Below are 22,252 nucleotides of genomic sequence, written 5' to 3' on the forward strand. Positions count from 1 at the left end.
TTTAGTATAGGTCTTCACCCTATTATGTAGGATTTTCCTCTTTTCTAAACATTACAATATGCATGCCTCTAAAATGCCATGCATTCTTGTATGGCCTGAGAAATCAAAATCATTCTAAGGAAATAACAATTCTACATCTCTATATAAAAGCAATATAAATAGCATTATCTTGAGGAAAAAGAAGCAACACTATAACCTCTTGTAATTTTGCCTTGCATGACAATTAGATGAGCTATTTCAGTGGTTCTTAATTTCACTGATATCCATTTTTTTTGGTGGGGATTAAAAGTCATTGCACAGACAAATCAGATGAGATTGGGTCGTTCTAAACAGCAGGCAGACACTAGATGATGCACCGATGCAATAAAAAATGCAATCAAGTTGTAGAATTGGAGGTTGAAACAGAAGCAGAAGATGAGTTTTGGAAACTAAACTGTCTGCCTGGGAAAAAAAAAATCACTGGAAATATTCGAGGGAATCTGAGCAATCTTGATGAAATTCCTTTACAAAGTGCACATATTGAAAGCAGATTAGAGTTATTAAGGAACCAGACATTAAATATTTTTGGCTGATAAAAATCTCAGGGCAAAAAAAAATTATTCCTTTTTGTGTGCAGATAACAACAGCAAACTCCACCCCACCCCACCCCCCCCAAAATTTCCATATCACAGCTGCCCAGAGCGCATAACAAGGAGAATATTAGTAAAGTCCAGATGCACATAAATCTACAGGGATGCCTCTTGCCAAAAGCAAAATGAAAGGGATGACAATGTCAATCACATCCAATAGACTATGTTAACGCTTTTCAAACAGTTCTTTCACACTCAAAAATAGTGCTCATTAATAATGTATGGTCCAGTATGAAGGAGAAGGAATGTTGTCTCCAAAACTGATAGGATTCATTGTTCGCCTCTATACTTGTCTGAACAATACAGCCCCATTTCTGAAGGACAATTTTTCCTTTGTCTTTAGAACTATGCTGAAATGATTTCAATTCTATTATACTAATTGGCTTCTTTGGTTTTCAAGCCTGTGTTGCAAATGTTGCACTTTAAGAGCATTCTCTCCCCCACTGCATCCATCCCTCTTCCTACTCTGAGTGGCATTTCTGGATTGTATGAGTAACTTCGGAAGCGTTTCAGAATTGCTGGGTGGGTGACGGTGCAGAGTGAATTTTTTTTCCCTGCTCCTCCGCTCTGTTGTTTGAGCAGCTGTCAGGAAGGTGGGCCTGTGGGTTTGGAGATATATTTTGAGACTAACAGATTGTAAGCTCACACATGAGAACAGAAGAAATAGTTAGAATCCGAAAAGGTTATTCACTCCTTGGAGACTAATCTCCTAATATACTATTTTTGTCAGCAAGTACCTCAATTGCTTCTCAAACAAGCCCATTATTTTTGTCTCAAAAAAAAACCCACCCAAACATTCAGAGTGATGTTTATAACTGCTTGCTTATAGGAAAAAAAAAAGTCCTTTTATACCTGTGTGAATTCACATTTTATTTGCTTTCAGTCACTTCCCTTTGTTCTATCATCTAAACTGACAGCCTGTACTTGAAACAGTGACTTGTATTTTTCCTACCCTAGAGGACAATTAGACCAGCAAGAGATAAATCAGCACACTTTGTTCCATTGCCTTTACAGAAAGAACATCCAGAATAGGTTAGACTATCAAAACCCTTCACTTTTTGGGCTGCTGACCACAAGCAGTCCCTTCAGTTTGGCAAACACTGTAAAAGAACTTTACTCACTTCCTAGACTTACTTTTTTCTTCTTTCTATGCAGCAATATACACAAACATATATGACATGGAGAATATCAAAGCATCCAATTGTCCTAGGGACTTTGCCTTCTTTTATAGATCTATTTGCACCACTGCCAAAGGAAAGATAGGGAAGAAGTATTGGTAAATACTGCAGCCTGGTAGCCCCCAACCTCTCACTCTGTTTTCATTTAAAAAATCACAGATTCATCCTCTGATTCCCATCTGACATCTCTTGTGTCACACCCCAATCTGTGAGAATTCATAGATCCCACTCTTCCTTTGACACTGTTGAAATCAATGGCTACTGCTAGAACATGCACTGCTCATTTTGAACCATGCCACACTGAGCTGCCTGTTGGTTTATCAGATGCTTGGGTTTGGTTTTGTTTTTCTAAGGACAGGTGCCTTTTTAAATGTCAAAATACTTTCAGGTTGACTCCATGCTTTTATGAGGTTCACTGCATGACATCTTAAGTCAGGGTATATTTTGATGTAGGCATTAAGAAATTCTCCCTTGTTGTATGTTCTTTTATGTATTTGTTATAGAATCATAGAATGGTCCAGGTTGGAAGGGACTTCCAAAGGTTATCTAATCCAACCCCCCTGCAGTTATCAGGGGTGTCAACTAGATCAGGTTGCCCAGAGCTCTGTCAAGCCTCACCTTGAATAACTCCAGGGATGGGGCCCCAACCACATCCCCAAGCAAACTGTTCCAGTGTTCAACCACCCTCATAGTAAAGAATCTGTTCCTAACATCCAATCTAAATCTGGTCTTCTCTAGTTTGAAGCCATTGCCCCTTGTTCTATCACCACAGGCCTTTGTGAACAATCTCTCTCCATTCTTTCTGTAGCCCCCTCCAGGAACTGGAAGGCTGCTATTAGGTATCCCTCGAGCCTCCTCTTTTTTGAGGCTGAACATACTCAGCTCTCTCAGCTTGCCCTGATAGCAGAGGTGCTCCAACACCCTGATCGTATTCTTGGCCTTCATCTTTCTTTCCTTGTCTAAATTCATGACATTTTTTGTTACAAATACCTTAATCTATTACACTATTTGGAGATTATCAGATTATAAAAGGGACTAGTTAAATTCAAATGGTAATTAATTTAGCATATAAGAGTAAGAAAGTAAATACAAATTTCTCCAGAAAGCAATTACCAAAAAGGGATTTTCAAACATGAGAAACAATGTTTAATGTATTTGAATATTCTACAAAATCATGGTCTTGTGGCTTTAGAGGCACCTTTTCAGTGAAAGTTCAGAAGATTCAACATGCTAGACACTCTCCTGCATCAGTTCCACTTGTTTCAAATGTGAATGCAGACAGGATAATCACAAATGTTGGTATTTTCCTTGTGAACATGAAACCCATTAAGAAAGAAAGAAAAAAAGAGGACTAGAACTGACAAGGGATTTACAAACTTATCTCAAGGTGTGTGGTCATGCAGGGAGAAACAAAAGTATTGGCTTCTCCATAGCTGTGTTGGACATAACAAAGCTTTTCAACTGAGAGTGAACAGAGAAAGAAGAGGTTTGAAACCAGTCCAGGGATACCTGCCAGGGAATGCTGAGCACAAATGTATGCTTGAAGTCCTCTTCATTCTGTATTGCAGAAGCCTCACTCTAATGTCATGTTTTAATGTAGGAGAGTCCATTATTTCTTCTCCATGTGTCTGTGTGTTAGTTATAGGGTCAAGTTTCATTCAAAATTTTAAGTAAAGAATTGTATTGGATGCAGAAGGACAACAATAAATCTATACTATTATATTCATTTGCTGGACTGGTCATATAAACTAACTCTTTCTTTTTCTTCACCTTTCTTTTCTGTCTCCTAGCATCACCTGCTCTTTAACTCCTCCTCACTGATTTCTGCACTAACTTTGGTTGAGTAACAACAGTTGCAGCCTTCTTGGTTTTCTTACTTGGTGGAAGGAGTAGAAGGTGGCTGTTAGCCCTGTGTGTACTTTGTCCAGGGGGGGATTTTTGTGCTATTTCTAATTTGTAAATATTTGTCCATATATTTTCCACAGAATCACAGAATTTCTTAGATTGGAAAAGACCTTCAAGTTCATCGAGTCCAGTCATTAGTTTCACACTGACAAGTCCTTGACTATACCAAATCCCTCAGCACAACATCTCATCACTAGGAATCGCTATGGTTGGAAAGGACCACCAGGATCACCCAGTCCAACCTTCATCCCAGCATCCTTCACCACAAGACCATGGCCTCAAGTGCCACGTCCACTCTTTTTTAAAATACCTTCAGGGATGGTGACTCCACCACCTTCCTGGGCAGCCAGTGCCTGACCACCCACTCAGGAAAGAATTTCCTCCCAACATCCAACCTAAACCTCCCCCGGTGCAACTTGAGGCCACTTCTTGTCCTATCATTAGTAATTCAGAAGAAGAGAACAGCTCCAGCCTCACTACAACCTCATTTTAAGTAGTTGTAGAGGGCAATAAGGTCCCCTCTCAGTCTCCTCTTCTCCAGACTAAAGAATTCCAGTTCATTCAGTCACTCCTCATAGGTGATGGTTTCCAGACCCCTCACCAGCCTCATTGCCCTTCTCTGCACCTGCTTCAGCACCTCAATGTCCCTCCTGTACTATGGTGACCAAAACTGGACACAATACTCGAGGTGAGGAGTACAGGGGCATGATCACCTCCCTACTCCTGCTGGTCACACCATTTCTGATACAGGCCAGGATGCTATTGGCCTTCTTGGCCACCTGGGCACACTGCTGGCTCATGTTCAGCTGGCTGTCCACCAACACTCCCAGGTCCTTTTCTACCAGGCATGTATGTACTTTTGAACATATGTATTTTATTATGTCCTTGTAAATTTAACTTGCTGTAAATATACTGCTTCATTTGCTTCTAAGCTGTCAGAGCTGGTCTGGTAAATTTATTTGGGAGGGTAATCTCAACCCCCTTACAGACTCTTATAGTCTGTAAGGATGAAAAGCAATGTGAGGGTAAGCTAAAGTAGATAGTCAGCAAGTGAGAACAACCAACAAGAACAAGCCATGGAAATGGATGACCATTGGCTACTCAGCAAGACCAAATCATCATAAATAGCAATGTGATAGGCAGAAAACAGTCAGAGCGCTGAGTAGTTACCTCTCTAAATGAAGGAGTCTGAAACTTGTTATCAAAAATTAGTTTTTCACACCTTACTCACCTTCCTTGCCATAAATTCTTCTCTTAATAAAACTGTAGTTTGCTAGCTATGTGATTTGTATGTGCAATTAAGAAGAGTTATCTCACTGACCAACATAATATTCAGTAAAATCTTTGAGCATTTCTATTGTTTTCTGTTGTGGTTTTCTTAAATCAGATCATGCTGCTGGCAATAAATTCTGTCAGAGGGGTTTCTTTGCTAGCATTACAATATGTGTGCATGTTTTGCTAGTATTGCTCTGTAAAAGCCTACAGAAGTTGTCACAAAAAATCTAAATTCAGCATCATCATTAGCCTGAGAAGATTTAAACTAAATCAGAACCTTTTCTCACACCTCTCAGAACTGTCTTAGCCAGCTGCTTATAGCCTGCTCTTTGTTTGTCTCTCCTGCCACTCTATAAAAATCCTCTCCTTGAGTAGGTTCTCTTGGAAAAAAATAGCAGAACATAATACAAAAACCCCCAAACCAGTAACTGTGCCTTTACTATGGCAATCAAATTGTGTTCTGTTTCTGAGATAAGAAAGAAGTCTACAGTGCCTGAGACAGTAAGAAGGTGATGGCACTAACTGAAGATATCAGTGCATTTCATAGATGTAGACTTTGGCTCATGATGTAGATATTGACTGTGACAACACTTGGAAGACCAAGGGAATTCCATGGCAAATTTCCATACCCAAAGTTGTTACCTGCACCAACTGATTAAGCTTCAGTCACTGTTTGTACTGGAATAAATCCAGAGATCCCCAGGATTTGTTTAAAAAATTTGTGAGACATTTCAATATTTCATTTTGCATCAGGTCCCTTCAGGCTCAGTCAAAGTCTGTGGCTTCAGTTAGCTTTTGAAATTTCATCACTCAGCCTTAGTCTCATGCTAAAAAAGCACAAACCAACAAACCAAACAAGCCAACAAACAATCCCCCCAAAAAACAATCAACTGAAAAACACACCAAAAATTCACCTCATATAACAGCATTTTTGGGCTCTACATTTGATTTTCTGTCCTCTATTACTATAGAGAAACTAGAAGCTCCAGAAGCATCTTTAATCATTTGGAGGCTGGATTCTGATATGCTTGTGGTGAACTTTTCATTAAAGGCAAAAAGATCTTTCTAATTTTTTTTTCCTATTATTTTTCCCCTAGCTGAGTATTTAAAGTATATTGGATTTACAGGGCATGAGTTAAAAAAAGAGTTCTTTGCAAGTTTATTGCAGTTGCTTGAGACAAGTGCATCATTTTAAGGAGTTGGCAAAATCAGATCGCAGAATCATAGAATCAGGGTTGGAAGGGACCACGAGAATCAGCTAGTTCAAATCCCACCCCCCTGCCATGAGCAGGGACACCTCACACTAGATCAGGCTGTCTAGAGCCTCATCCAGCCTGGCCTTAAACACCTCCAGGGATGATTCTATGTGCTAAAAAATAAAAATAATAAAATTGTGGGCGCTTCACCCCATTTGCTACAGCTGCAAAATCAAAGCAGATTAGTTTCAGTAAAAGACATTAAAAAAAAAGAGATGGAGACTGTAACACTTTTTTTTTTTCTTCTTCTTTGGTACATGTCAATTTTGTTGAAGTCAAAGCATTTCACAGTGAGTTGAGCTGCAGCTGCGATGTGTCAACAAGATCTGTCTTCTCATGCATTCTACAGCCAAACAGTAGGTGTATGACAAACTTTTTGATTCAAAAACACGCATGCCACATGCCACAAATTAGCTCAGCTATCTCTGACAGTTTATATAAACATTTTCCACTTTCTCAAGTGATGTCACATGTGGCATTCATAATCTGTTAGAAGACAAACTGTACCCGTTTTGTCACCCCCTGAATCTGCAAACTTCAAAGGAGAAATAAAAGGCAAGGTTTGTTTGTTGGGAGGGAAGGCTGATGGTAGTTTTCCTGGTTTGATTATTTTACATAGGAGTACTCAGCTGTGGTAACACTATGTAAAAGCCAGTTTGAGCTCAGTGTGACAGAAAGAGAAGAAATGACCAGCTTCTGTATGGGTGACTCTGAGGCTACATGTCCTGCTCGCTTTCTTTGTTGCTCTGCGTGTGGGTGGAATGAGAGGAGAAAGGTAGAAGGTAGTAAATTACTGCAATCCTTTCAAAGTCTATTGTGGTCAGAGAATAAAGGAAGGACAGGTACAAAAGCTCTGCTGACTCCCCTCCCATGTGCACTTTCTCTCTGTCCAGTTACTGTAGAGTGGACTCATTCAGAGAGCAGTAGCTCTGCCCTGAATCAGATCTGATCCACGTCCCAATCCTGCATCACTCAGATGGAAAGGGCACGAAGGAAGGACTTTGGTCATACCACAAGATAAGTGTTAACACAGTGGCACTGAAGGGAAAGGTATTCTTTGTAGGAGACAATATGGTGTATAACATTCCTGAAAATCTAAACATCAAAAGGTGTAAAACATCAAAAGTTTGCATTTGTGGTGGTTTTTATAGCAAGAGTTCAAATTCATCTTTAAAGAAATAAAATGAATGTGAAGATTTCAGGGTGTGAAAAGAAATTTTTTTATTCTCACTTCCAAGACTGTAAATGATCCTACACATTAAATTCTTGCTAGGCCAGGAAGTAGAGGGGGAAAAAAAAAAAGAAAATAAACCAAGTAATTTCTAATATTCTTGCTAATGAGTATTTTATGATGTGTTTTATATTTGATATTCTCTCTCAAAATACTCTGCTACATTTTTATATGCTAAATGCTTTTTTTATTACTGAAAAGAAATTGTTACCTCAAACTGAAAAGAAAAAAAGAAAAGGTTTCATAAAATGGCATTAACTGCCACTTAAATTGCCAGTCGTGAGGCACTTGGAAAACCAAGCAAAACTAAATTAATTTTATCATTGTTTCCATTAGAATTAATCAGACAGGTACTGGAATAAGAAAACACATTGTATATTAGCTAGACAGGGCAAAGTCTGCCACTGGAACACAGATAACACTAAAATGATAAAGCACACACAGTAGACATGTTTAGAATATATAGACTGCAAACCACAGGAAAGTTTCAGCCTTTATCTTCTCATACCTTATCTGAATCATATGAACCAACTACAATGTTCAGTTGTACAAATCTCTTTACCTTCTCAGAGCCCAATATTAGTAGCATGCTTTTGATCTGTGATGATCTGTATGCCCTTTAGAACCTCCACAGCTACTTGTGTAAGGAAAAAATAAAATGTGACAGGATAGTAAATCCCTGTATTAAAGAGGCAGTCCTAGAGCCTCTTTGCCTGCCTCACAACCAGTTGATTCATATGGAATATTTCTATACCTGAGAACATTTCAATTTGTATTTATAGATTGCATCTTACTTACATAAGGAAATATTTTTCTATGTAACCTTGGATGTTAACTGAAATCAATATTTTTTTAATACTAGTACTAGCTATCCTGGCAGATGTTGTAACCTTGTAGAAGGAAAGGTTTTATCACTCCACTTTATGTGAGTCAGGATGAGTGTCAAGCCAGGGAGGCAATTTTAGTTTTGAATAAGCTATCTCTCTACATATCATGGAGGAAGCATTTCCTAAAAACACACAACTATATTGATATAAGGACTGGATGAGCCATGGTCTGGTTGACTGGATAGAGCTGGGTGTTAGGTTGGACTGGATGATCTTGGAGGTCTCTTCCAGCCTGGTTGATTCTATGATTAGAACTTTCTTCTGTCAACAAAACCCCCAGTAACAAGTTAGAGGTAAGAAGACAGAACAAAGCACTTCAATTTAAAGGGCATTTGAACTAAGAGACTTTGGGCTCATGACAAGCTCTGAGCCGTGAATTTGTTTGTGTCAAGATTCTCCTTGGTAATAATTAGTAGAAATGAAAACAAAATTGCAAGAATACCAGGAGGAAGAAAACGTGTCTTGCATAAAATCACATACTTATTTGAGATACATGTATGTGACATTTTATCAAGCTCTTGTGGGTGGGAAATAGAAGAGAATGAGGAAGAGCAGCAACATTGGGAAACTTGAAGTTATTGTCAAGATCAACGTCAAAAGTATAGTGAAATGTTAAACTGGGCATGTATGTTTAGGCCAAAGTGTTTTGTAATTCTAAAGACAGTCAATTAAGGAAATAAGAGAGGTCTAGGGGAAATGGTTATGATGTAGAAAATGTTGTCATTCTGGAGAAGAGAAAATACTCCTTCCCTTATTCACATCCAAACCAAAATCACAGAATCACAGGATGTTAGGGGATGGAAGAGACCCAAATTGATCATCGAGTCCAACCCCTCTGCCAGAGCAGAACCACACAATCTAGCACAGATCACAGAGGAACACATGCAGACAGGCCTTGGAAGTCTCCAGAGAAAGAGACTCCACAGCCTCTCTGGGCAGCCTGTTCCAGTGCTCTGTGACCCTTACAGTAAAGAAGTTCTCCCTTGTGTTGAGATGGAACCTGCTGTGCTGCAGCTTACACCCATTGCTCCTTGTCCTATCACAGGGAGCGACTGAGAAAAGCTTCTCCCTCCCCCTCCTGACCAGCCCTGAGATATTTATAAACATTTATTAAATCCCCTCTAAGTCTTCTCTTCTCCAGACTAAAAAGCCCCAGGTTCCTCAGCCTCTCCTGAAAAGGCAAGCCCTCCAGTCCCCTAATCATCCTCAAAGCCCTGTAGGATGGAAAGTTACAGGTACTGAGAAATTGCTGCTGCATACAGTCCATTACATATGATATGAAGAAAAACAGTGTAGAAAACACTATTATGTATGATTCGAAGATTCCATCATCTCAAACAGAAACAAGACCAGAAAGATGAGTAAAAAAATTCTCCTTCAATCAGTTGATCAGAAGAAAAATACTGAAAAGCAAGACTATACTCTTTGTAAGTAGGATGTTATATGTATTCAGGTGTTTTGAATTTGAGACTGAAATCCAAGTCAGCAAAACTCTTCAAGTTCTGAGTCAAAATTCCAAACTGTTTATCAATGATCCAAATTCTTTGTATATTACTTATGAACCTGGGAATTGTCTTAGCATGTTTTGCAGAAAAGTGAGGGGAAAATACAACAAAGATGGAACAAACTTAAAAATGCAGTATTTGCTTAGGAGATAATTTAAACTCCTGTCCTGTTTGTGAACTAAGCAAAGCATTAAGCAGCTGGTGAATGCAATTTATCCATGCAGTTCTTGCATTTAGTCATAGAACCACAGAATCAGTCAGTGATCACAAGGATCATCTGGTTCTAACCCCCCCGACATGAGCAGGGACACCCTACCCTAGAGCAGGTTGGCCACAGCCTCATCCAGCCTGGCCTTAAACACCTCCAGGAACAGGGCCTCAACCTCCTCCCTGGGCAACCCATTCCAGGCTCTCACTACTCTCATGATGAACAATTTTCTCCTCACCTCCACTCTGAACCTACCCATCTCCATCTTTGCTCCATTCCCCCTAGTCCTGTCACTCCCTGATAGCCTAAAAAGTCCCTCCCCAGTTTTTTTGTAGGCCCCCTTCAGATACTGGAAGGCCACAATAAGGTCACCTGGAAGCCTCCTCTTCTGCAGACTGAACAGCCCCAACTCTTTTAGTCTGTCCTTATAGGAGAGCTGCTCCAACCCTCTGAGCATCCCAGTGTCCTTTTTCTGGACACACATCAGCAAGTCCACATCCTTCTTGTAATGGGGGCTCCAGAACTGGATGCAGTGCTCCAGGTGGGATCTCAGCAGGGAGCAGTAGAGGGGGAGAATCACCTCCCTCTGCCTGCTGGCCACACATCTCCTGATGCAAGCCAGGGTCTGGTTGGCTTTCTGGACTGCAAGTGCACACTGCTGGCTCACATTGAGCTTCTTGTCCACCAGCACCCCAAGTCCCTCTCCTCAGGACTTCTCTCCAGCCAGTTACTGCCCAGCCTAGATTTGTGCTTGGGATTGTGCCATTCCTTTAATACTCCTTGCTCTTAGAAAGCCACTGGCTCCTATGTGTACAAACACACCTCTCCACATGCTTGAATGCATTTTTCCTTTGAAGACCCATCAGTGTTTGCTTGCACTAACCAGTACACGATACACTAAAGAGCAATAGAGCACAGTGTTTAAATACCCTTGTAAGGGTTATAGCCAAGCCAATGAGTGGTTTTTTATCTGTGAAAATTACAAAATTAATACATCATAGAAAATCCATTAAGCAAAGAAAACAGTAGCCAAAATTGGGTACTAGTCCAAACTTTGCCTTTGTTTACTCAATACATTCAATGTTTAGGCAGTTTTCTGCATTTACAAGTGTTTGTACAAATGGTCTTTTTCAATTACTGACCTGTAATTTACTCCATTTATTTGCTTTTCTGTCACCAGCTTTAGATATTCTTCTTAACAGACTGTTTTTTGTTAGCATATAATATAGACATTTCAGCCTGAATAAATCCCTGATGCCTGACCCAGAATATAGCCAATAAACAAGGTCTCAAAATCTGCTTTAATGCAATAAGTATGGATTTTTATGTGCTAAACACTCTTAGAACCTAATCCCTTCAGTGTCTGATTAATCAATAGTATAAACATTAGCTGCTACCTCTTGTCTTATAGTGTTAGAACAAGACCAGTGTTTGAGTTTAAGAATCAGGGCCTAACTCTCTGAAAATCTTCAATTAATGTAAGCTCATAGACAAAAAAATTAAGATATTATTAGAAATATATATGTGTGTGTTTTTATTATTGGCACACAAATGGACAATGATTAATACAGAAATACTTTTTTAGGATTCACAGAGTTACAGAACCTTAGTTGTTGGAAGGGACCTTCAGAGATCATCTAGTCCAATCCCCCTGCCAAAGCAGGATCACCCAGGGTAGTCTACACAGGAATGGAACCAGGCAGGTCTTGAAAGTCTTCAAAAAAAGGAGGCTCCACAACTTCTCTGGGCAGCCTGTTCCAGTGCTCTCTCACCATCACCATAAAGAAGCTTCTCCTCATGTTGAGGTGAAGCCTTCTCTGTTGCAGTTTGTATCCAGTGCTCCTCGTCTTATTGCTGCTCATCACCATAAGGAGATTGTCCCCAGCCACTTGACATCCACCCCTCAGGTATTTATACACACTGATCAACTCTCCTCTCAGTCTTCTCTTCTCCAGACTAAACAGCCCCAGGTTTCTCAGTCTTTCTTCATAAGGGAGATGCTCAAGTCTATCATTCATCCTCATGGCTCCAGTCTTGAACTGGAGAGCCCCCAATTGGACACAGTATTCCACATGTGGTCTTATTAGGGCAGAGTAGAGGGGGAGAAGAGCCTTCCTAGACCTTATGGCCACACTGTTCCTGATGCACCTCAGGATGCCATTGGTCCTCTTTGCCACAAGGGCACGTTGCTGTCTCATGGAGTACTTGCTTTCCAGCAGGACTCCAAGGTCTCTCTCCACTGAAAGTGCTGCTTTTAGTGATGTGATTATAAATTTGATTTTGTAGTGCATTTAGGAGAAAGGGAAACTAATGTGTAAGAAAAATCTTAACCAGGAATTGTGCTTATTGAGTGTAGAAAGGTTAAGGGTTACCTAAAAGGCTTCTCTGTGGGCCAAGAATCTATCTGGGAGCATACTTGGGTCATCCTGTGCTTTTCAAGGACTACAAACTTGTTTTCTCATTTTTAATTTATTTTCCTCTTGCAAATATCTGTCAAACATCTGTTAGGACAATTCTTAATATTCAATGCTCTTTTTAGATCTCTCACTAAGTACACAGCCTGGTCAGGTAAACAGCTACAGGGCTCCTCTCCCTGATAGCTGATTAAATGTGGCTCAAACTCTCTGTAAGTAGGACTAATGATAGCAATCTAATTACAATGCCTGGGTAATATAAATAGAAATGCAGACCTTTGTTTCAGCCAGCAATACACTAAAGGGAAACTTACACCTCTTCATCCTTCTACATATTTTTAGCTAGTTTCGTTTCGATTTTGCTTGGGGTTTGGTTTGTGTGGGTTTTTTGTTTGGGGTTTGGTTTTTTTTTCCCTACAAGACAACATAAGAGGTGTTCTGGTTTCCTCTGGACAGAATTAATTTTCCTTCTTAGCAGATAGAATTCATGTTGTGTTCTTGATTCAGTATAGGGATTATTATAAGAAGGAAGTCGATATGCTGACATTTATTGTCAGTGCTAGGAAATCAAGGAATATTCAACATGTCATACCTACAAGTGCACAGGTCATGAAAAAGTTAAGAGAAAGCATAAGCCAGAACACTAGACCAAACCTGGTAAATGGAATATTCTGTATCATACAACTTCATGCTCAATATATAGAGGAGGGTGATTCAGAAAACTGAGGCTCTTCCAGGACTGCAGTTTCAGTATCTTCCTCAGGATTGCTTGCTTGGAATGTGGTGGACATCAGTCAATGCACAGCAAGAAATTGAATTGTGTATCACTTAAGGTAACTACTGAAAAAAATTAATACAATTATTTTTACCTCAATTTATCTATCTCTTTGCTTTTAACCCTCAAATTCTTGCCCTCACCTCCTAGAGCAGAGGAGGGTAAGTAAAGGGCTGTGTGGTGCATGGCTTTTGGTTAAGTTAAAACCACAGTAGAATAACATTTATGCCACTTTAAGCCTAGAGAATGCATACTTTTAAATATACACAATGAATTCTACTTTAAGATCCTTCACGTGGCCTTTGTTCTTTATGTGAATCACTTTGAACAGTCCAAAGTTATCCATAGCAACAGAACTGATTCTGTGATAAAATATTCAACAGAAATTAGCAGTTAAGTTAAAAAGATTTGATTGTTTGCACACAGTGGCTAGATGAATGGTAATATTTCCTCTACATTGGTGTACAGAGATTGAGACCTATTTTGTGGTTACTTCCCAGGGTATGAGATGTGTATATGCATAGAGAGAGGAGAGTAGCTTCACTGTTGGAGAAAACTGCCTTATTCCTACCAAAATGCATCTGGACATTTTAATGAACTGAACTGAAGACAGGAAAACACAAACTGTCAGGTTCAAGTTAGGGCTTAGCCAACAGCAGATAAACTGTGCTTGTGAACCACATTGGATCCTATAGAAGCACAGCCTCAGTTTCACCATTCAGCAACCAAGCCAGACTATGCACTACACCTTTGGAAATGCAGTACTACTGGAACACTGCTAGTGAGGTCCTGTTCACTCCTGAGCAAGAGCTTTCCTCTAAGAGTGCCTCCTATCTCAGTGTCTCTCTATTTCTGGCCTTCTATAAAACAGAGACGTTTTTCTGGACTTACAAGAAGTGTGCTGCTTAATTCTGCCAAATGAGCCGAGAGATAATTCTACTTCAGCAAGACAGCTGAGCTATACAAGCTTCCCTCAACTGGAAATCACAAAATGGCTATCTACCCCTGACAAGACAAAGCAATGTGATCATAATGGCTTGGTATTTACTGTCACTCAAGCACTGAATGACATGAAGCATGACAAACTAGAGCTCTATTTCCATCCCCAAGTGTATACTGTGAGTAGAAGATTAGGAAAATCATCAAAACGTAAATTTTCTACTGGAATATGCAAGTTTCATTTCATTCATGAAGATAAAACTTACCACATGGCATGGATAATATTTGAGCTGATGTCACCTGGCAGTAACCTGCTGCATTCTCTGGGGTACTGGCAGATAGTAGGATGAAGAGGAGGCAGCAGTGTGCCCAGGTGGCCAAGAGAGCCAATGGCCTGTATCAGGAACAGCGTGGCCAGTAGTACAAGGGAGGGTATTCTTCGCTGTACTCAACACTGGTCAGGCCACACCTTGAGTCCTGTGTCCAGTTCTGGGCTCCTCAATTCAGGAGAGAGGTTGAGATTCAGGAATGTGTCCAGAGAAGGGCAACAAAGCTGGTGAGAGGCCTGAAACACAGCCCTGAGAGGAGAGGCTGAGGGAACTGGGGGTTGTTTATCCTGGAGAGGAGGCTCAGGAATGACCTCATTGCTGTCTACAACTACTTGAAGGGAGGTTGTAGCCAGGTAGGGGTTGGTTTCTTCTGCCAGCAACCAGCAAGAGAACAAGGGGACACAGCCTCAGGTTGTGCCAGGGGAAGTATCGGCTGGATGTTAGGAGGGAGTTCTTACCAAAGAGAGTGATTTGCATTGGAATGGGCTGCCCAGGGAGGTGGTGGAGTCGCCGTCCCTGGAGGTATTTAAGAAAAGCCTGGATGAGGCACTTAGTGCCATGGTCTGGTTGACTGGATAGGGCTAGGGGATAGGTTGGGCTGGATGATCTTGGAGGTCTCTTCCAATCTGGTTGATTCTGTGATTTTGTGATTTTCATTTGAGAAGCAGATATAAAATGATACAACATTTTTTCCCAGGAGCAGGCTTAGATTTTTGTTTATCATTTATGTGACTCCATGAAACAATAGATTGCCTTAGTATCATAGAATCATAGAATCAACCAGGTTGGAAGAGACCTCCAAGATCATCCAGTCCATATATCGAAGCACTGTTCTGAGAATCATCACTACTCACAGCAGTGTTCAATGATAACCAGAGTGCAAAACTGTGTTGAAAACCTCATACTACTGTTTCCACAGAGGAGCTTTAGCTTTGCTACTGCTGTGTGCATGGTTGTTGTTAGAAAGCAAAAATTAACCTAGCACTTTGACTTCTTTTAAGGAAATATATTCTGACAAATATCTGGAAGCTTTCAAGGGAAGGAAAGTCTCACATCAAACAGTTGCACAATTGATCAGTTGCACTGACACACAGAACGTTGTCAAGACAGCATCCCTCCCCCTACCAAATTACTCAAACCTCCACTGCATCAATGTCAAAATATTTTGCAATGAAATTTTGAATTTTAAACTCCATTACAACTCTGGCAGTCCAGATGAACAGAATGAAGAGACAATTCCCTGCTATTTCCATGAACTTTACTAACTCATCTTATTTGACAGCTTACTGGGTAAGTAAATTTGGTGGAAGATCCAATGCAACAATAAATTTCTACTGACTGGTCAGATGAGACACACGTAGCAACATGTCAACTACCAAGTGAACATGGGAAATATATATGAGGTTCAAATGCATATAGACTGTTCTAATAACATATAGAAAGTGATGGCAAAAATGTCTGTTGAATTAAATTCTGTGGTGGGGATATAAAACGTAAAGAAAATTAGAGTTCTGCTATCATTAGATCTTTAAGCAACATAAAAGAATCTTATCTAGGAGGAAAACACTGGAAAGATAACAAGATAGAAACTCAGCTAGTGAAAAATCATACCAAGTTTACTACCTTCAGTGATTTCTCCTGTCTGGGAATAAGTTTCCAGGTCATTAGGTATACTGTGATAATCTTGAAAAGAACCTTCCCAGGGCCTCAAAAGTTAAGAGAGTCCTTTTCCTATAAATGATTAACAGTTTCAAACAACTCTGAACCATCACAACTGTAACCATATTACTTTAGTTGCCTACGGACCACAGAAAGCAGTCATATTCCCACTGCAGCACTACCATATGATTAGTGTAGTCATAAGACGAATTGCTGAAGGCCATTACAACTTCCAGTGCTGTCAGGCAGGAATACATTTTCATCTGGGTTAATATCATATCTTTCTGCTGAAATCAAGTGCTTTACCTCATGCTGGTCATCTATAACTGCCTGAAATACCACTACAGTGTCTTTTTCCCAGTTAGTCTCATCCTGCACCTTCATGCCGATAGCCTTCATACAGCTCCAAAGCTCACTTACAGCAGGACTTCCACAGAGTTTAAAGACCTCTGTAGGACTACATTTTCTGAGGCATCAATGTAGCTTGAAAAGTATACACTTTTGACAATATTAGTTCTTTAAAAAAAAGTGGCAAGGTCATTTAAAACAGTGATAAAAATATTAAATCAAAGTTCTATTTTGCAGTCGCTTTAAGAATCTTGTGATTTTTAACAGGACAATATTGTCTTTTGTTATCCTTCATTATGTAAGTTCAGTCACTACATATATATATATATATATATATGAGAGTTTAGTTTGAATTCAGATACTGGATTAGTTTTACTGAAAAATAAGGATAAAAAAAAGTTATTTGAGAGGAGATACTAAAAAAAAAAAAAAAACTTAGCTGGAGTTGTTTAACCTGGAGAAGAGGAGGCTCAGGGGTGACCTCATTGCTGTCTACAACTACCTGAAAGGAGGCTGTAGCCAGGTGGGGGTTGGTCTCTTCTGCCAAGCAACCAGCAATAGAACAAGGGGACACAGTCTCAAGTTGTGCTGGGGGATGTATAGACAATATTAGAAGGAAGTTCTTCACAGAGAGCAGTTTGCCATTGGAATGGGCTGCCCAGGGAGGTGGTGGAACCACCATCCCTGGAGGTGTTTAAGAAAAGCCTGGATGAGGCACTTAGTGCCATGGTCTAGTTGATTGGACAGGGCTGGGTGATAGATTGGCCTGGATGATCTTGGAGGTCTCTTCCAACCTGGTTGCTTCTATGGTTCATAATGCCTCAGTTAAGTAATGTGCTACATCATATGAAAAAAAAAGTTATATTCTTTAGCATAGGTTGTAGTTAGTATAATCCTGTTCCTATAGTGTGATAATTTGAAGCTAGCTAGAATGTTTTGATGAGAAGAACTAGATTTCAGGCTGTGAAAACAATGGTGATGTCTACTTCACTCATAGGCTTGCTGAGATGTATAAGAACAGAACACAAACATCGATAACAGAGTCACTGTCTGGGCTTTGGGATGAACTCTCTCTCTCTAACCTAACACACCATCTATGTGACTAATTCACTCACTTCCTAATCCCTCTGGCCGACCCCCCAAATTTATCTTGAACATAAGATCTTGGGTAGAGGGAGGTGGGAGGAAGGTGGAAGGGTGGTTGAGAGCCCCTCCTGGAGACTCAGGTCTCTGAGAGGGCTGTTGTGTTTCTGTATTACCTTTTAACTTGTATATTCCTGTACATATTGTTAATATCTGCTTGTCTATTGTGCTAAACTGTAAATATAAAGCTTCATTCAATTTCTAGAGCAGCTAAGTCTAGTCTGGGTGATTTTCCAAAGTATGTGGGGGGGTAGGTAACACCCAAACCATCACATGTAGTAGTAAAAACTAAAGGGATCATTATCAAAATATAGTTAATAGGTTTTACACTAAAAACGTTTTGTGAGAAGGAAGAGAAACTGTATTTAAAGGAACTGTAAAGAGAGATCCTATTGTTTTATTCTGTATCAGGACCTCAAGTCAGTGGAAAAAAATAAAAATCAAGCTTGAAATCATACAAAAAGTGGAATACACTTATGGGATTATTGAAAAAAAAATAAAGAAAATGAATCTGCCAGTTAGTGTATTGAGAAGAAAACTGAAAACCTGATCATGTTATTTAATCTTCTTTTTTTAAATCAAATTTGGCAATTTTGTAAGTTGCCTGGAAACTGAGTTAAAGGAAAAATTTTTTAAATATGAATAGAGTATGTCTATCATTAGGAATTACAGTTCAGGTTAACTGGAGGTTTCATAGTAGATGGGGCAATTTAAAGGCTCTATGTATTTCTTTCTGAGGAGGCACTGGGTGAAATGCTTTTCACCTGGAGACAGAACACCAAAAATATTTCAGGTTCTACCTAGAACAATTTGCTCTGGTTTGCAGAAGCAGTTAAAGCCATTCAGCTGTAGGAGCATTCTTTTTGCCCACACTGAGGATTTCCAAAGCCTCAGCTGCTGTCTTCCATGATTATATGCAATTCCTGCTTTCAGGAGTGTAAGTGCTTAAGATGAAAGGAAAATAGAAAGCCAAGAGGGGAGTCCTGTATCTTTTCTGACTATGAGTGTCTTCAACTTGACTTTAGGACCAGACTCTTTCACATGTACCTGTGACTTCTGCTTCACTCGGGGCAGGGCTGTTCAGAGCACTGGTGGCTTTGCAGACCGCCAGGCTTGGACCTGGATCTGAAACCTGTTCTCTTCTCACATTCAGATATCCTAACCACAGAGGAATAATTTCTCTGTGCTATCACAGGCATGGAACTAAACATTAAATGATGAGACACATAATATTTTGTATTTTCTGGGAAAAAAAAGGCATTTATTTTTAGCAAGCTGGATCATCCTCTGAATGTCTGTACTTTTGCTAGACAAAATGAAGGAAGTACTCAGGTTGTACTGGATAAACTCTTCTCCACAGGTCTTTAGAGATGATTTCTCCTCTCCTCATGGAACATTCTAATGAACAAGATGTTGTCCCACAGCCTTCCTGGAAATCAGATATCAAATCTTGAAGATGGGTGTATGGCAGATTTAGTCAAAGCAATTTTCTGCAAATACAATCCACTAAAAATAAAACCAAAGAAACACAAATCACCAAAAGCCCACCAAGTACAACAAACATTCCCTTATAAAATTACAATTATGTTTTCTGGTTGGTTTTTTTCCCCCATTGTACTCCTTGATACAATCTCTGGCATGGCAATATCTGAAGAGACTTATTGTTTTTTTACTTTTTTTAACCCAGCACACTATTGTCTGAAACTGTAAAATCATTGCTCACTTTCAGATATTAGAATTGGTGTCTCCTGCTTCTTCCCATTAGGACATGCCATTGTTTCATGAGAATGAGATTATCTGGAAACCAAGCTTTTGTTTTATATTGACCTACAGTGTTTGTAAAATAAATCTCTACTCCCAAACTGCAAAGAACCTAACCATGAAGGGGGATTAAATCCAGTAAAACTTTAAACAGCATAAGAGCTATCTGTTACTTTCAGCATAACTGTTTATACTGCCAGTATCTAAAGGAAACATTTCCTGACCCATTTTTTTGGCTCCTTTTCATTATTGTGTTGTATTTAATGTAACATTTATAGGCCAAGTTAATTTGGCAGAGCTGAATTTCCTCCGAACGTGTTGGTTGTCAGGAGTTACTTTTCAGGCCAGTAGTTTTGCAAGTCCAGCTCTGAAAGGGTAGCTATGGCAAACACCAGTACAGGTTGGGGGCTGCCCAGCTGGTAAGCAACTCCATAGAATCAACCAGGTTGGAAGAGACCTCCAAGATCACCCAGTCCAACCTATCCACCAGCCCCTATCCAGGCAAGAAAGATGTTGGAGTCCTAGGGGACAGCACTTAGTAATCTGTATGCACTGGTCTGGCACCATTCTGCCTTATAATGAACTGTTTTCCTTCTGCAGATGACTGCAAAAGCAAAGAGGGATTTTCTTTGTGCCTTCCTCTCATTCTGACACCTGGGCGATGACCAGATGTACTGCTTCTCCTTCCTCTGTCAAGACTCTACAATGCCAGTTTGGGAGAGCTCTGAAAATGATCATAATTAATTTCTTGCTGACTGACAGGCTAATTCCTTCTCAGAATAACATGTAAAGATAATTGTCAGTGCTAGCCACATGTGTAAGCCTCGTTAGAGATGCTCAAGGTGAAGTTTACTTCCCTTTAGAAGCTTATGCTGTGCCTCACACAGCTAAATCAAATCATGCCCAGTCTAATCACATCTGGTTTATACTGAGAAAAGCCTTTGTTTGAGATATGTTCCTTAAAACTCTGTTGGTTTTGTGAGGTTTTTGTTGTTGTTGATGGTGAGAAAATACTCCATGTCTGCATTTTCTATCGTCTGTTTCAGGTTTTCATTTAGAAGTGATTCCCAGAAAACATATTTGACCTCTTCCCAAGGTGTAAAATAAAAATGCTTTACACTGGATCAGAAGTTTCAATGGAACATCTCTTTACAAGTGTATCTGAAGGTGTTGAGGTAGAAAGAATACATTCACAAATTGGGCTCAGCTCTTCATCTGGGCTTATCAGGCCAAAACCTTCCAGCGTCTTCCAAAAGCCTTCACCCCACTCAGTCTGAGCAAGCCCAAGAGCAGGCCAAACTGGCCCTCCCCCACCATAGACCCAGGCCTGCCACAGGCTTCAACAGACCCAATAGCATAGCTGGAAATTCACTGCCAGCCAAGGCCAGGAGAAAGCCTCTCCCCCATGAACCATAAAAGAGTGGCACAGAGAGAGAACAGAAAGAGCATTGGCTGCACACCCCCTTCAATGGAGAGATACAGGGAAACTCAATAGAACAATAGATTAATCCCGGGGCTCCCTAGCCACTGGAAGACTTTTCTTTATGGTTATCTCAAATAACTCTTAATTTCCCTTAACCTACAAGGCCTGTGAGGTAACCTCCCTTGTCTTCACCTGAGAAATATACATACTTGCATATACAAACCTTTATGTACAGATGTAGTTGAAAGAACACACAAAACCTTTTGCTAGAGGTTGAAGTATAAGCAGAAGAGTCAGCTTTGCCTTCCTCCAGAGCTTAACCTGCAGCAAGAGACACAGAATTCCCAATGCTCTGTTCCCCCAGCCCAAGCTGCTGAGGTGAGCTCTCTTGGATGGTCACGGTGTCTGTTCTCAATGGCACCTGGAGCAGCTTGGAGAAATCCATTTGTGCATGTTAGAAACAGCCATAAAGTGTCATAAGCTGTGGATGCAGTGACTTACCTCCTGCACAATCCTTAGTAGCATGGGGCTGGAAACATAAAGCATTGTATTCCCAAATACCAAATATTAAGTGCAGATGATGTTAGAATGAGCATCAGTACCCTATCCTAACTAGCCGGGGGGCCAACCAGGCCCCCCGGCCTTTAGATCACCTCCACCATTCACCCGGTGCACACCACAGGGACTCACCAGTGATGAGAGGAGGAGGATCCCTCTGCCCAAATGGGCAAACTTAGGGCTTCTGCCTTTCCTGGGTCAGCTTATAAAGGAGAGTGGGTGGGGAGGGCAAAGTGGTCCCACCTGGGGTGGGAGGAGACTCCAATAGAACCCAGGTGCTCTGGGTTTGGGGGATGAAAGGAGGAAATGAGATGTGGGGTTGGAAAGGACCAGCTGTGGTGAAAGAGAGATGGTGCTAAAAGGAGGGAAAGGAAGGAGATGGAAGAAAAGGAAGGAGATGGAGAGGAAAGGAGGAAGATGGGAGGAAAGAGGAAGATGGAGAGGAAAGAAAGGGAACAGAAAGAGGAAGATGGGGGGGAATAGGAGATGGAGAGGAAAAGAGGGAGATGGGGGAGAAGTGAGATAAAAATAATAATAGAAATGACAACTATATTTACATTGAACTTTTCACCACCAACCCTTTGTCATTTCTACTTGGAGTAGTAACCAGACAGCTCCACTGGCTCACTGTGCTGGCTGAGAGGGAAAAATGAGGAAAACTAAGAAACAAATAATAAAAAAGAAAAACAAATACAAATTATAAATACATACAAAGCATGAGGTCTTTCAGCAAGTTCTGCATGGGCCAGCAAGATGATCCTGTGGCCAAGAAAGCAAATGACTTCCTGGGGTGTATCAAGGACAGTGTGGCCAACAGGTCTAGGGTGGC

General features: G+C 40.4%; 1 protein-coding gene and 1 long non-coding RNA gene across 2 annotated transcripts in view; both read right to left on the bottom strand.

Annotated features, from left to right (window-relative positions):
* LOC135189135 (proline-rich protein HaeIII subfamily 1-like) overlaps positions 1–16,574 on the bottom strand; it is a 49,161-nt gene extending 32,587 nt beyond the window's left edge. The window contains exon 1 of the mRNA XM_064169160.1: positions 16,497–16,574. Coding sequence (XP_064025230.1) covers positions 16,497–16,574 — 78 coding nt within the window. The remainder of the gene's footprint in view (positions 1–16,496) is intronic.
* A 2,339-nt stretch (positions 16,575–18,913) lies between these two features.
* Positions 18,914–21,345, bottom strand: LOC135189178 (uncharacterized). Its single transcript, XR_010307945.1, has 2 exons — positions 21,089–21,345; positions 18,914–19,187 (listed from the first exon to the last, which is right to left on the bottom strand). It is a non-coding gene; the product is annotated as an uncharacterized LOC135189178 (long non-coding RNA).
* Between the last annotated feature and the right edge of the window lie 907 nt (positions 21,346–22,252).

This window comes from Pogoniulus pusillus, chromosome 31, assembly GCF_015220805.1.
Source record: "Pogoniulus pusillus isolate bPogPus1 chromosome 31, bPogPus1.pri, whole genome shotgun sequence".
Classification (NCBI taxonomy): Eukaryota; Metazoa; Chordata; class Aves; order Piciformes; family Lybiidae; genus Pogoniulus; species Pogoniulus pusillus.